Raw genomic sequence first — 17,228 nt, 5'->3', positions numbered from 1 at the left:
AACATCCACTCTTTGGAATTATAGTTTATGTTATACAATTTTAATATAGCAATGATGTCTTGGCAATACACTAAATTTTCTTCTTCAGCAAAAAAAGGGACAAGTTCCTTCTCACGACGCCTGTACCATGAAAAAAATGTATCTTGAGCCAATACTTTCTTTTCTTGTAACCTAGAACCCAATAGTTCTGCCGATTCTTTAGGCAAATTTAAATCCCGCAATAAATCATTAAGCTCACTTTGATTAAAACATCTATCATCACTAGTATTGTCTGGTTCATAAGTATGATCCACTGGAGATTCAGTTTCGGTGCTATTGGATGCAGGTGGCAATGTATCTGATTCAGGGGGTAGCGGATCGAGAATATCAGGACCGTGAGGTACGGCCGGAATGGCAGAGGGAATGTTAGGATATAGAATCTCTTTCTTGTTTTTAGCAGTATATCCAGCTACCTTAACTGTACAAAAATAACAATCATCTCCATGATTTGTAGATTCCCTCCAAATCATAGGGATCCAAAGGGCAATGACTTTTTCCATTTTTCCAACTCCTCAACTCTTCAACATAACTATGACATACTTTGTGGGGGCACTAGGATTTGTCTGGCCTCCTAACTTAATGCCAAAATATTGAAAGTAAGTATTCTTTACAAAAACTGTTATATTCTGTCTGTGTTTTACTAACGTATATGACCCACATATATAGCAAAACAAATTTTAATCATTTACATAACCATGTTTCGACATTTCTATGAAACAACACTATTATGTTATACTCTCGAGAAAAATGAGAACTCACACACTTCACTTTTACACGACAACCAACAACACAAAACTGAACCTCTAATTTTAAAACAACTTTTAAAAGGGGATTGGTTTATTATATCAGTAAGGAAATCTGTAGCCTCATAAGCTCGATTGCACTTCCATAAATAAATAAATATATATACAGGGACCCTATGTCATTTCTCTAATTCATTGTTAGTTTTAATAGCAATCTCTAAGAGTAAATATTTTCTTCATAATTTTTTATTACCTGAGACACTAAACATTTCAAGTTCCTGTTTATAGATAACGTTGGGTGCAGACAGATAAAAATCTCCAAGAATAAACAACGGATGTCTTAACCTCGGTTCATTCTAAGGGGGAGAATACAATTTTGTACATCCCCCAAGGGCGGATATAGTCAGTAGATTTTAATAAATATCAAATACAAACATAATAAAATATATTATGTCACATTTTAAGTAATAAATTTTAAATTATAAGCTGTCGTGCCTTTTTAACAAAGGACAAGCACACTATAATATTATATTACGAAAAATATTGAAAACATAAAATTTTGAATTGTAAAAAATTCTGACGTGGTACGCGAAAACGGATTTCATTTTTGCAATCAGTGTGAAATTGTGATTCAGAAACGCCCATTTATTTCAAAACAAAATCCATGCAGAGCGGTGTAATCCATAACGAAGATATATTCAAAGAGTAAATTACATACAAAATAAACATTCTTTCCCTAGTCGTTTGAACCAGGCGCTGCCCGAAGTGGACTTGGAAAAAATTCACACTACAGGAGAGTGGTAATTTTTTGTGTCTAAGGCTGTATATAACTTGTGTGTGACATGGACTTCTTTGCACTCGTGCTGAGACTAAAAAATAAGCTACATAAACAAATTATCAGATTGCTGCTTAACATATTAATGTTACCAGTCTTACTATTAGTAAAATATCTGTTCTCGTAAGAATTTTGGATTTGTGTAGGTTATGACATTAGCATAATTATGAATTTTCAGTTTAATTCATATTTTGAATGAATAATAAGATGTAAAAAGAAAAATCTCGCACATATGAATTTGGCAGATGAAAATACGATGACAATGGAAATTGACAATTGTAAAATAATCTTTGATTTATTTTTTTTATTTTAAGAGTGTTCAGTAAAATAATGGCATATTTAAAGATCCATGGTTATATCAGTTTCAATTCAAGAAATAATAGCACATTCTCTATTTATAATAGTGAATTAATAAATTCTAAATTATATACAAGATACTGCTAATAGTTTAGATCAGGGGTTCTCAACATTTTGAAGATTGTGATCACCGCACACATGTAATATTAAATCAGCAAGCACCATGAAATGGAATAGGTTTAATAGACCTATATGAATACATAAAATAAATAAACAAAGAAATCAATTTTTGAAACACTCGCCAGGATAATATCCTTGAACTGGAATGTTACTCAGAATTTCAGTGATGATGTCCAAGGAGAAGTCGCTTATAGCTACATGTAAATAGTCCTGCAGATGTGAATTAGTTAAATTGTAATTGGGCTTTATTCTTGAGATATTTTATAAGTGAGAAAGTTTTTTTTTTTTTGCAAAGTTACGAGCCTTCTGTTTACTTACGGTAACGGAATGTGTACTTAAAAACTCGTGTCTGTGTAACAGTTGATTAATTTTTTCTTACTAGTAGAGCATTTTAAGAAATTCTGAAGCAGCATCTCATTAATATTTAAAATTACAGAATTCATTCCTTTCAAGTCAATAAAACTTAGAAGATGAAAAAAAAGTAACATACAGGTGACTTCCACTGATAACACATTTTAAAAATAATTATGGATAATCAGTTAAGTCAATTGAATCCGATTTCTACTTACCTGTGCTATTACTTATAGTATCTTAAGCTTCATAGTCGTCTGTACCTTTATCTAGTCATTCTCCTTCTTGAATGAACCACAGTATTATTCATATTACGTAATATTTAGGACTTCATTAAAAAATACCAATGAATCTCGATATAACACATTAAACAGAATTTTCTTTCCTTGTATTTCACTGTTGATTAGAAGTATGTGTGGGTGAAAATAATAGAACAAAAATTTGATTAAATTTTTCATAATGTTCATATTTATAACATCATCTCAGTAAATTTAGGTTACATGTAAATTTGCATGATAACAAAAAGAGATGTACAGTTCATCCTAATAAACCACTATACGCACCAAGAATCAAAACATCATCACTAGCATGGCATATGTTATGTATGAGCAATTATTTCAGTTCTGTCGGCACAGAACTTAAAAAAAAAAAATATAGAGAGAGAATATTCGATTTATAGATACAAAAATCATGATTATGCCTTAAATAAATAGTCTTATGTATCGCCATATCTTTGGCTTGAAACAATATTGTTCTTCAAACACAAATAACGTGTTACTTGTGGATTGGCTTGTGTCCCAATTAAAGCCTCCATCCATCACTTATCACTTTGTGAGCCTGACAGCAGGCTACCGGCAGCGAATGTCACTTGAGTTCCTACCACATCCCTGACCCGAGTTCAGTCTCTGTAGGACTTGAGCTAGTATGGCAAGCATGTATCCCTGTGTCAGGGAAACTTCATTTCCCCTATGTATCCTGGAACGCTGCGTGAGTGGTGGTGTTGGTAGCGACTGTGCTGCGACCTGGAGCGTGGCGAGTACCTCCTGGGCTCCTCGTTGGGGTGAGCCCTGTGCCACCGCCTCCCGTAGTGGCGGCCACCCTCGTCACTGAGGTAACCAGAGTTGTTGTATACCTCCATGAGGTGAGGTGGCTGAAACTCCTGTGGCCTAGTCTCTCCCATTGCATGTGCAGACGATGATTTGCGCCAGCCATCCTCGTAGCGACGGCGTTGTTCACGGTCTTCTGGTGCCTCGTCACGCTGCTGGAGTCGACGTTGTGATTTATTGGAGCTGGACTCGCTGGAGTCTTCACCCGATGTGCCCAGACCCAGATCCTTCTCCAGCGATCCTGTAGCTTCTCCATACTTCCCACCACCGTAGATCAGCATGTGACTTGGCAGCCCTGGTAGTGGCACCCCGAAGTGCGGGGGGTTTCCACCCTTCCCCAGTTTTGTCTCCCCACCTGCGGAACCATTTGCGAAGTACTGGGCTGACGAAGACTTCAGGTCCCCATTAGAACACCTGTATGCAAAGTTGCTGTGGCTGATAGGATTCAGTGACGGATGAGGAATGCAGAAGGGATGTGGGAATGTCTTCTCTACGTCGGAGGGCTTTTTGGTTTCTCCCTTTTCGCTGGGCTTCTTCTTCCGGGCTGTACAAGAGCCAGGGCCAAAGAGCGACAGCAGCACTGGCAGCAGGAACAGTCCATGCATGGCACCAAAAAACACGACGAGGAAGACCATCTTGAAGAAGACTAGGAAGATGTAGCTGCCGGCAAGCACGAGGCTCACAACAGCCAGGATGGTGCTGCTGGCACCTTGCACGATCGGCAGCCCCAGTGCATAAAGACTCTCCTTGACTCGCTCCTCAGGGGTGCTTCCATGTGATGACATGTAGGCATAGCAGATGTGTGCTGTGAAGTCTACAGAGAAGCCAATGCACATGATGAGGTTGATCATGGAGATGGAATCCAGGTTAACACCCCACATTGCCATGTAGCCCGCCACACCTGCCTCAATGGAGATGATGGATAGCGCCACCCACACGCAGCACAGGATGTTGGGGATGAATATGAAGCACACCACCATCATCACCAGTGCACCAATGATCATGCATTGGATGGATGTAGGTCGCACCAGCTCAAACTGCAACAGCATTATGTTTGTTCAAGAAACATCCGTAAGTGATCCTTATACCTTGGACATTGAATTCTATCCTCAAGATTGTATGGGAAGCTCGAGGTTTATACAATGAATAACTGATAATTAAGGGGAGAGGATGGTATTTTTTAAATTTTTTTTCCTATTTGGTGTAAAATATTAATTTTTTGTATGTAGAGAGCTCATAGCTGTGGCAACTCAACCAAATAAAAATATTTTGAAAAAAAATTATTTGGGGGCCTAAATTTGAAAAAAAATATACCCAATGCAGGATTGTACTAAAATCGATAAATCTAAACCATTTTTAAAGATAGATTCAAACAGTTTTTTGCAATGTATTTGCGAAAGCATGTTCTACAAACTGTCTGTAACAGAATTTTGATATTAGTCCCTACGTTTGTAAAATAAACAATTAAAATTTAATAACAATTTTCTGATTTCCTTTCTTGCAAACAAACGGACGTATTTTTGAAATGAAATCAATTAACAAAATTCTGTTAAAGAGAAAAGTTTCCTAATAATCTAAAGAATGTGTGTTCTAAATTTCATGTATGTATCTTTAATAGTTCAGAAATTATATCCATTTTTGTCTGGCAATGTAGCAAAAAAAAATGAAGTTACTGGAAACCGATAAAAGCGGGTGTGTGATTTAAAAATCCATAGCGCAGAAAGTTTAAAAATGACGTCTCAACATCCGATAAGGTTACAAATACCCACAAAATGTTATGCAATGCATTCCACACATATCAAAGAGTATTTTAAAGAATTTTTTTTTTAATTTAATTTACCGGAAACACAATAAAATTGGGCGAGTGATTTAAAAATCCATAACACAGGAAGTTTAAAAATGGCGACTCAACATGCATTCCACACGTATCACAGGGTTTTTTTTTTTTATACTCATTTTTCACCAAAAAATACCATCCTCTCCCCGTAAAAGCATTCCTAAATCCCATAGGCTGTAGAAACATCTTCTTTGCTGGCGTATAAGATGCACCTCCTTTTTTTGTACACATTCTCGCACATGATTGCACAGTTGTAAAACATTTACTAAGTTTTCATAAAGAGATCCAGTCATACTCCACTTTTCACTCACCTGATCGAAGAAGACAAAATATGGATGGAAGACACTGACATTAAGAGATGATTGATGGCAGATGTTTCTCAGTGCACGGACCATTTCCTTCTCTGCATTTGTGTCACTTATGTTGACTGCCTGAATAAGAAGTCTGGATGCAATAATGCGAGTGCCATCCTCGTTGAATTTCACATCGAGAGAGAATGGATTTGGCTTGAAAAGCCATAGCTGAAACAAAATTTACTGATTGAGATCATATCCTGTGCTCGATGTATGGTAAAATTAGATTATTCACATAGCGGCTTAAAGGATGTATGCGACTTCAAGTACAAAAGTATGTGATGCATCTGAATTGATATTGAAATCTCGTAACTCATTTAAAAATTTCATTTCATTTTATTTTCTTATTCTCATTATGTGCTCTGATTGCCATTCTTACATTTAGTGTACGGTCACTTTTTCCCTTCTAGGACTACAATTATGTATAGGATAAGGTTATCAGACATCAAATATTTGAAAACTTGTTAAATGTCCGTATTTATATATAAAAAGAGCCCTAATATTTTGATTTTCATTAAATAAATTTAAAAATATAATTCTGAATTTAATTCTGTGGCCGAGAGGAGAAAGGTCTTAAGTCAATTTTTTGTGAAAATGAGGTTTTAATATATTCTGGAAGTGGAACAATTCTCTACAATCTGGTAAAACGGCTAAAGTCAAATAAGACTCCTGACTGGATTTATAGAGCGTTACCAAATGTCCTAAGTACTTTTTGAATCGAGCACACACAGAATAAAGGACTTAAAAATATTTAATACTTTATTCCTTACAAACATCACATGTTTACTTTCCATGCTTCCCTATTAAATAGGTCTAACTTGTATTTTAGCTATTTTATCACATACTGATGCCCTTTCCTTTTAAAACTTTTAAGCACCAGGTAAACAGTCCTGTAATGTTTAAGACCTATTTTGTATTCCTAATAATTTACATTTCTCAGTTATTTTAACATGAAAAAGGTCTTATGTTTAAATAGTCCCTTCTATTCAGTTTGAATTCTAGTTTTAAAAGGGCTTAAGTGCGTCTATCTTTTTAAATAATAAAGAAAATTGTTAAATGAACAACATTACCTATTTTAGAAGAAATATAAACAACTAATATCCAAGAAAAACCTCTCAATTTAGAAACTCAACAATTGACACCAATTTCAATCTTTCTACTGCACTCCTGAAAAGTATAAAATTTTTACTTAAGACCTTTTTCCTCCCGGCCACAGAATTATATGTTTTAAAAAATTATTTTTAATATAATTTGCATAGAACCTAATACCTTGAAAATTTAGAAACAATTTTAACTTAGTAATTTAATTTCGTATTTATGTACATGTGTTGTATATTCTTTGTACTTTGGCGCTTCGGCTCTGTTTTGGGCCATGGACCTCCCAACTTTCTTCCTCCATTACCTCCTCTCCAATACTGCTGTTTCATACATTCATTCATTCATAGTTTTCTGCCCAAGGGTAGATCTTTCAGTGCAAACCCATAATTCTCCAATCTTTCCTATTATCTGCCTTACTTTTAGTTTCCTCACACGATCCATATAGTTTCATACACAATATAATATATGAATTACAAATATCGTCCATTCTAACAACAATAAAGGAATACCAAAATAAATTGAAAGGACATATTAATAAAATGGACAATAATAACATACCTAAGCAAAATTTTAACTACATTCCACATGAAGGAAAGAGAGGAAGACTTTCTATAAGATGGATAGGATCTAATTTTTTCCCCGGACGAAATTTTCAACTCTGCCCATTATTATTATTATTATTATTATTATTATTATTATTATTATTATTATTACTTACAAATGGTTTCAAGGAACCTGCAGGTTCATAGCCACCCTCACATAACCCTGCCTTCGGTCCCTATCCTGTGCAAGATTAATCCAGTCCCTATCATCATATCCCACCTCCCTCAAATCCATTTTAATATTATCCTTTCATCTACGTCTCGGCCTCCCCAAAGGTCTTTTTCCCTCCAGTCTCCCAACTAACACTCTATATGCATTTCTGGATTCGCCCATATGTGCTACATGCCCTGCCCATCTCAAACGTTTGGATTTAATGTTCCTAATTATGTCAGGTGAAGAAAACAATGCGTGCAGTTCTGCGTTGTGTAACTTTCTCCATTCTCCTGTAACTTCATCCCTCTCAGCCCCAAATATTTTTCTAAGAATCTGATTCTCAAACACTCTTAATCTCTGTTCCTATCTCAAAGTGAGAGTTCAAGATTCACAACCATACAGAACAACCGGTAATATAACTGTTTTATAAATTCTAACTTTCAGATTTTTTGACAGCAGACTAGATGACAAAAGCTTCTCAACCGAATAATAACAGGCATTTTCCATATTATTCTGAGTTTAATTTCCTCCCGAGTATCATTTATATTTGTTACTCTTGCTCCAAGATATTTGAATTTTTCAATCTCTTCGAAGGATAAATATCCAATTTTTATGTGTATTATTATTATTATTATTATTATTATTATTATTAATATTATTATTATTATTATTATGCTTTCTCACTTCCGCCCCTTTAGTGCCTCATTTTTGTGCACCTCTCCCCCTGAACTTAATAGCACTTAGGCTATAGTTTAGAATAGCCTAGTGGTAAATCCTCTCTCTCCACCCCTGATTGAGGGCACACTTCTATACATAACATTTATTTTTGTTATAGAAAAATTAACTCTTTTGTTTATTACTCTAATGGCTAAAATTATGTTAATTTTTCAAAATAATTCGTATAATCCGGTCTTTTCGAAAATGTTTTATATTGATATGAATAAATATTAATTTCTCTGACACGAAGGGTTTTGGAAACATACTGCCTAAACAGTTTCATTTATATCATGATGTTGTGTTAGGAAACATTCACAGAGAAATTCCCAATGTCAATTTTAAGTATATTTCCATTTTGTGTTATTTTGTCAAGTAAAAATCCATTAATTTTTATCAAAGATTGTAATATTTTCATGTATAAGTCTTATCATTTCTGGATGATTTGACTTATAAGTAAAGAAAATGAACATATCATCTGTTCAGTAATTTAGGTGAAATCGTTATTCACTTATGGACAGGCTACTCTACTGAAAATATCTGTTCCAGCGAAAATCTCGAAATCAATTTTATGTTAATATGGCAGCACTTTATCTTCATGCTCAGGGCGAGAATTATTTAATGCCGCATTCAATTGCAGAGATTAAGTGGGCGAGAAATGGTCGACAAATTTTGCCTGGACCTGTCTATTAAAACTGGGTTCATTTACATGCTGTAGGCTAAGTCTACGACACGGACCACCATCTTAGCATCTTTCCCAGAGAAAGTCATGCTAAGAATTTTATCGTGCTTTAAAATCCATTGTCTTCGGCTGGCTTTGAACCTGTGAATCTCAGACCAACTGCTGGTATGGTATCCTCTAGATCTAGACCACAGAGGACGACTTTATACCCCATATAATAAAATAAAACATCGTGGTGTGCTGTGTCGGAGACAGTCGTGGGTTTCACGTGAATACATCTGGCTTAAATCGACAGATCTAGACGAGGTTTTTCATTTGGCACCAAAATCAGCGCGATAGCACATCGGAGACGCGAGATATACTGCCCGGAAATTTACCCCTAAGCCCAAAATCCCGCCACTCGCCGCGGGTCCCCATATCCACGCCTCGCGCATGCGCGGCGTCAACTCTCTGTCATGCTCACATTGTAGTCTTATACCCGATCGAAGAGATCATTTCAGTCGTGTTGTTATGAAGTTATAGTGTCGGAATGGATCACCCTGCAAACGTTACATAATGTTTCCGTCTGGTGCTTGATTATATAAAGACGTATTCACGTCAAAAAGCTTTCGCTAAATAAAATAAATTAAGATATCGCATGTAACACCAATTTCTAAGTTTCGATTTCAGTGGCGCATAGAGTATGATTAAAACGGAAAGCTACTATACATTCATTATGATTTAAGTTCATGGATAATGAAGGACTGAGGACGACAGGGGCCCTGTTTTTTATTTGCTGTGACATGTATTACGTTTGAGGCCGAAAAAAAATCTTTGAGTAGAAAAGAATGAGAGTGAAGCGTCCACCGAAACAATAATAATTTACGGCATTGTTAGAACTATACCGCATGTCCAAAGCATTCCTTCGAATCGAATTGTTAAAGATTGATATACGGTACTTCTTAATAAACCATTAACGTCGACAATTTTGCGAATGAGTTTATATTATGTAAGTTAATAGACCTAGTTATTATCTCAATATAAGTATATTCTGTGCATCAAATCAGGCACAGGTTGAAAAATCTTAAAAACAAAAAAATGGCTCTGCAGTAGAGATACTGAAAAATATTTGCTTTTTCTCATTTTTAGTTTGACTCAAATACGAGTACACTATGGAAATGACTACAGGTACCGATACCTTATAGATCACTGAACTTAATCCAGTACCGTACCTGTACTCTTTTCTGCTCATATGTTTCCCCTCGAGATATCGAAATTATGACATAGGGCTAGATTTTGACATGTATATGCCACTGACTTTCGATGTGTATGCGAAACGATTGTAAAAGCATATGGCCGCGGGTTTTATTTCGTGTGTTTTTACTATTATGAAAAATGTCCGTTTTCATACTGTGTACAATTACCTACGTAATGTAACTTTTTGCAGTGAGTGCTACTGTTATATTTACATCATCCAGCATTTAAGGTAAGGTGGCATATATAATATTCTATTTATTATTGGCTTGTTTATGTTTGATATTTTAACCAACATTTAATGTTGTAGAAAGCCTAGCTTTTTATCGAATTGCATATTAAAATCATGCATTATATACTATTATGGATTACTGGCTCTTATAAATTTCACTGCCTTAAACGATCATGAATATAACGGCATTTATAAGTATTAAAAAGTAAGTCTTGAAGAGGGAAAACGTGAATTGATCTATTTAGCATATTGATAGAAATGTCTGTCCTATTTAATATTTTCAGAAACAGTTTATTTCGTTTTATGAGATGTTACCCAAATACGATACATGCTGCGATCCCTAACCTAACTCTGTTTTAATCATATTTTCAGACACAACGGAAATCGATTTATAACAGGGAAATCCATACAGTAAATCCCATATATTATACAAAAATACTTCTGGGGACATTGACTGTATTTAGTTTGATACAAATAATAAGAGTACCAGTGCCGGGCTTTCTTTTTATTATCGCGCAATGAAAATAGGTACCGGTACTTGTTTTTATAGTCGTAAGATTCGAAACGAAAAAAAAAAAAAATACAATTTTAGTATCGTTTAACAAACGTAATTAAAGCTCAATCATAGGAACACTTTAAAAATATCATCTTTTCACTTAAGAGGGGCATTTGAACATGAGAAAACATTTTCCTTATAATCGCTTGAATTATAATTATGCGTTACTGATTCTATATACCTAGGAGTGCTTTTAGAATGATAGGTTATTGAAACTTGTTAAGCTTTAATTAAAATAATTTCTATCTACACAAATAGATTGTAGCTAGGATAGCTTCCTGATACGTAATTGCCATTTTGAAGTTTCTAGAAAGTTGCGTAACTACTGAAATTGATGAAGTATTGTTACATAACCTATTAATGTATAATAACGAACAAATTATTTCTAGGAACTGTTGCGCACCGTATAAAATGTGTTTAACATTTAAGAAAACTGTGTTTTCGTCACAGTTATTTACTATCTGGTGGTGTGGAAGAGAAGGCCTGATGGTCTTCACTCCACTAGTATAAATAATTAAATAAAACTAAATTATTTAAATTTGACTTTTTTAAGCTTGTCTTTTTTATTCACTGGTTATTTCAGAGATTTTAATAATACCAACAAAGAAATTAATTTTTAGCCCTACCAGAAATTAGTCTAAAATAGATGTAATATGAAAAGATTTTGATCTCTCAAGGCATTGATGTAAATATTTTAATGTTTTTAGCTATTGAGATATTACAAATATTTGTTTAAATATCTTAAAGAAATCCATAGTCATTTTACATAATCATTTAGGCTATATAATGTTTAATTTTTTTAACTTTCTAAATTGCATATTGTACTATGATTGCTACCTACTGGATTGATTTCTTTCTCTATTTCATATATGCATTTCTTTAATTGTTTTCCGGACCTATATGGTCACCTGTTATGACAGGCGGATATAAAATAAATAAATAAATAAATAAATAAAATATATTATAAGGAGATAATATGATTCCAGAACATCTATGAAAGTAATTTGAAAGGGAAAAATGAAACCTATTGATAAAAATAAATAACTTATTTAATTAATTGGTTTGTGGGTAGAACATTATTTCAACACATTATATCTCTGCTGCTGATTTCAAAATAGGATTTGTTGTAATGAGAATGGTAGTGTGTATTGGTGTCTAATGATTAAACTTTGAAAGCAAATGCTAGCATTCAAAGACATAACTTACCTCTTTGAGTGTCCTAATGAAATCGTCTTCAGTGTCTATAGACACATTGAGGTAGTCTTGGTTGCGGTGAACGTAGCCAACAAAGGACCTGAGCCATGATTCCGTATATAAGGGAGATGATATGTAACTGGTGTTTTCAAACGTCTGCGTTAAGTTTTCCACCTGTGTTTGAACCATTGGATCTGAATAATTAAGTTGTCCACTGATGATAACCTGCAACAAGTGCAAAGAAATATGACATTCTCTATCATTTATTGCTAGAAGTATAAGATAATTCTTTGCAAATACTATACAGATCATTTAATTCGTCATCAAACGAAACACAATTAAAAAGTACTGAATTATCAATTTACTCATACTTTGTCACTCTAACAGGACTAATACATTTTTGTATTCATCATAATTTGAGAAGAAGAGATATTTCTTTGTGGGATTTGTGGATAATGTTAATTATTTAACCATAATTTTTCATAAGCATCTCAACAATATAGAGCATAGACAATATAATTCCCGGTCTTGATACAGAAATATAATTATATTGTTTTTAAAGAAAAGTTATGGCATAGAAATATTTACTTTGGGATGTAAAAGATGAAATCTATTTTTGTTAAAAAAAATGAACAGGTTCATAGCTTTAATATGCTACATAACATTACATAGAACTCCTTGGGGTTATCACACAAGGAGAATACTAGGAGAACGAGGGGAATACTAGGAGAAAAAAGGGAATAAGAGAGCAAAGAGAAGACGAAGAGAGCAAGGGGGAATAAAAGGAGGTCAAGGAGAGAACAAGTGAAATTCAAGTAGATAAGGAGAATAAGGGGAATGTAAGAAGAGTAAGGGGAATACAGTGAAAATATGGGGAACATCACAGTGGCGTAAGCAGAGGCGAAGAGACTCCTGGAAAAGTTTTGAGGTGGACTACCATTTTTGCGGTCTACATGGTGACACCCTTACAGGTTTTATAATATCTAAACAATTTCTACACCACGCTTATTATAAATACGTAGTTTTGAATACAATTATTTATATACAACATAGACATATTCATAATTTATTTCTAGTTAAATTTTATAAATATACAGGTACGTATAAGTCCATAATCGTACCTATCTTAAGAAGGGGAACAAGACTAACTGTAGTAACTTTCGAGGAATATCACTTTTGTTGACGTCGTACAAAATTTTGTCCAATATTCTTTTGAGAAGATTAACTCCATATGTAGATGAAATTACTGAGGATCATCAGTGTGGTTTTGGGCGTAATAGATCAACTATTGACCAGATATTTTGTATTCGACAGATAATTGAGAAAAAATGGGAGTATAAGGATACAGTGCATCAGTTATTCATAGATTTCAAAAAGGCATATGACTCGGTTAAGAGAGAAGTTTTATATAACATTCTTAATGAATTTGGTATTCCCAAGAAACTAATTCGATTAATTCAAATGTTTCTCAGTGAAACATACAGCAGAGTTCGTATAGGTCAGTTTCTATCTTATGCTTTTCCAATTCACTGTGGGCTAAAGCAAGGAGATGCACTATCACGTTTACTTTTTAACTTTGCTCTAGAGTTTGCCATTAGGAAAGTCCAGGATAACAGAGAGGGTTTGGAATTGAACGGGTTACATCAGCTGCTTGTCTATGCGGATGACGTGAATATGTTAGGAGAAAATCCACAAACGGTTAGGGAAAACACGAGAATTTTACTGGAAGTAAGTAAAGAGATAGGTTTGGAAGTAAATCCCGAAAAGACAAAGTATATGATTATGTCTCGTGACGTGAATATTGTACGAAATGGAAATATAAAAATTGGAAATTTATCATTCAAAGAGATGGAGAAGTTCAAATATCTTGGAGCAACAGTAACAAATATAAATGATATTCGGGAGGAAATTAAACACAGAATAAATATGGGAAATGCTTGTTATTATTCGGTTGAGAAGTCTTTATCATCTAGTCCGCTGTCAAAATATCTGGAAGTTAGAATTTATAAAACAGTTATATTACTGGTTGTTCTTTATGGTTGTGAAACTTGGACTCTCACTTTGAGAGAGGGACATAGGTTAAGAGTGTTTGAGAATAAGGTGCTTAGGAAAATATTTGGGGCCAAGAGGGATGAAGTTACAGGAGAATGGAGAAAGTTACACAACACAGAAGTGCACGCATTGTATTCCTCACCTGACATAATTAAGAACATTAAATCCAGACGTTTGAGATGGACAGGGCATGTAGCACGTATGGGCGAATCCAGAAATGCATATAGAGTGTTAGTTGGGAGGCCGGAGGGAAAAAGACCTTTAGGGAGCCGAGACGTAGATGGGAAGATAATATTAAAATGGATTTGAGGGAGGTGGGATATGATGATAGAGGATAGAGACCAATGGCATGCTTATGTGAGGGCGGCAATGAACCTCCGGGTTCCTTAAAAGCCAGTAAGTAAGTACAGGTACGTTAACATTTTTTTTCACATTTTAAAATTCACGTCTTCAAATCCCTGTCACTTTTTGTGCAGTGGTAAGACCCTTGACTTACCGGTACCGTTATTCGCCTCGACTGTACGAGAGATGTCGCTAGTGCATAGAAGCACAGACTGTACGAGTGTAATAAGAGACCCATATAGTACTCGTATAGTTCGTACAACCTCCTCGTGTGCAGTTCGGGAATTTCTTTGAACGCTCACTTATTATATTGACAAATTTACTTCCCATCCAAAAAGCTCTGACCGCTCCTATTCCCATGTCGCACAGTTGCCACATTTCTCGGAACCCTAAACCTTTCAGTGGCTGCTACTTTAGTTTATTCGTGAATGTGGCAACTGTTCTTCCGTCAGTTTTTTCCACACGAGTGTTGTGATTGCTTATTAACAGGCGAAGACAATATTTCTGTCGCAATAAAGAAATATATTTATTTATGACCTCCAATTAGTAGAAGGCGGTAGAGGTCAGACGGCAAAGTCTTTTCTGTCAAACTGCACTCGAGGAAATTGAACAGACTTTAATGGATAATGTTGATATTTTTACGTGGCTGTTTAACGACGCTCTATCAAGTAGTACTGGGTTATTTAGCGTCGATGGGATTGATTATAGCGAGATAGTATTTGGCGAGATGAGACCGAGGATTCGCCATAGATTACCTGACATTCGCCTTATGGTTGGGGAAAACCTAGGAAAAAATCCAATCAGGTAATCAGTCCAAGCGGGAATCAAACCCATGGTCGAGCACAACTGCGGATCAGGAGGCAAACGCGCTATTGTCCGAGCTACGCCGGTGACTATGAAGATGATGAATTATTGGGATGTTACAGGGGAATCGGAGTACCCGGAGAAAATTTCTTTGTTACCTGGACCACGGGATTGCCGAACACAAATTAGATCTTTAGATTGAGATTGGATGAACCGGGATTTGAACACAGGCCCTTTGACTTATAAGTGAAAGTCGGGGAACAACAGGAATACCACTTGGATTAAATAACAACAATAAAGAAATATACAGGATGATGCGTTTGGCTATGGATAAAATAAAAACACCGTAAAACATTTACTAGGCCTACTGGACTTTATTTGTTGAAACTTTGTGCACACAACACTGAAATATGGGAGATTCCTCAGAGCTCAACATGACCACCATTGCGCACCCTACACAATTCATAACGGTGATGAAATTCAGCCCATGTCTGTTGTAACATAAGAGGTGATTTGTTGAAAAGCTTCAGTAATATTTACTCTCGGATTATCAGTGTCCCTGGGTTTCTGTGAATAGATAATATCTTTAACAAAACCCTACACGAAGAAGTCAGGAGAGGTTAGATCTGGGGAGTTTGGGGACCAAGCCAAAATTCTCTTCACCTTTGTTAGACACTTTGTTTGCTCTGCTATTCTCTGTACCTTATTTTTGAATACTCATAAAATAATTGTATAGCCTACATTGAGAACGAACAATGTCTCTTGTTCATACTCTTTCAGTAGGCCTACATTGTTGCGGTTGCTTGGATGCTTTAGGTAACCAAAGGCAGGACTCTACTAAAGGTACGGTCACACGTCGCTACTTTTGCTGCGCAGCTTTTGTACTGTAGCTGCAAAAGTTTCGTGTCGTGTTCACACGTAAGCCAAGAGTAGCGCGCTGCACGCTAGTTTTCGTGCTGCGCAACCCGAGCGCTGCAAAAGTTGCAACTGGAGGTTGCGAGTCTGTTCTCACACAAGGCTCTACTTTTGCAGCCGCAGTCATGCTGCAGGTTTCCATCTCAGAGTTGACTTCTTAAGCCCTGTTCAGACGGTGCAAGTTTCTGTGATGGATTCCAAGGTGGCTACGCTGATGGCCGCCCTGCGTGGTCACTTGCTGGCTCCCGTGTTGGCTACGGTGACGGTAGTTGTTCACACGGTGCTGGCTCTTTTCAGAGTTCAAATTGGAAAATCATCTGCTGTTTTATCTTTTGCCAACACTCATGGTCAAAAAGAAACTAAACCGTGAGTGGAAAACAACTAAAGTCCTACATTAACAGTAGTAAATGTCGTAATAAAGTAATTAAGCCATAAGTGCAAAACAGCTAAAGTCCGATATAGTTGTTGTTCCTTAGAAACTAAAGAATATAAAAAAAAGCAGGTTTAGTTGGAAAACAACGAACATGGCGACGTGGTTTCAGAGGTGATATTATATGATCATCTTTGGTTTCCAGCCTGCAAACCATCACGAAAAATAGCAAGGAACCTACCCTCGAAATCCAGCAAGCTAGCCATCCACGGACCCACCAGAGCGGATTACTTCCGGTGAGTGACCACGCAGGCGACCCATCCGCGGAGCCACCTTGGAATCCATCACAGAAACACGCACCGTCTGAACCGGGCTTTAATATACATTTTGTGGTTATGTTCGCAATCTTAAGAAACTCATGCGAAAGCTTATTTCTCTATTATTTGCTTTTCTATCCTGACTAGAATTCAGAAATTGGCATTATTTTTACTATAAAGCTTTTAAAAACGCCTATATACTTAAATGATAACCAACAGCAT

At 35.7% G+C, this 17,228-nt stretch overlaps 1 protein-coding gene across 1 annotated transcript in view; it reads right to left on the bottom strand.

Moving 5' to 3' along the window:
• Positions 1-2,399: 2,399 nt before the first annotated feature.
• The window catches only part of LOC138701184 (patched domain-containing protein 3-like), a 333,215-nt gene continuing 318,386 nt past the window's right edge, over positions 2,400-17,228 (bottom strand). The window contains exons 8-10 of the mRNA XM_069827813.1: positions 12,219-12,431; positions 5,700-5,909; positions 2,400-4,588 (exon numbers count right to left, since the gene is read on the bottom strand). Coding sequence (XP_069683914.1) covers positions 3,392-4,588; positions 5,700-5,909; positions 12,219-12,431 — 1,620 coding nt within the window. The 3' untranslated portion in view covers positions 2,400-3,391. The remainder of the gene's footprint in view (positions 4,589-5,699; positions 5,910-12,218; positions 12,432-17,228) is intronic.

This window comes from Periplaneta americana, chromosome 6, assembly GCF_040183065.1.
Source record: "Periplaneta americana isolate PAMFEO1 chromosome 6, P.americana_PAMFEO1_priV1, whole genome shotgun sequence".
NCBI classification, from domain to species: Eukaryota; Metazoa; Arthropoda; class Insecta; order Blattodea; family Blattidae; genus Periplaneta; species Periplaneta americana.
This window is presented reverse-complemented; position numbering and strand designations above follow the sequence as displayed.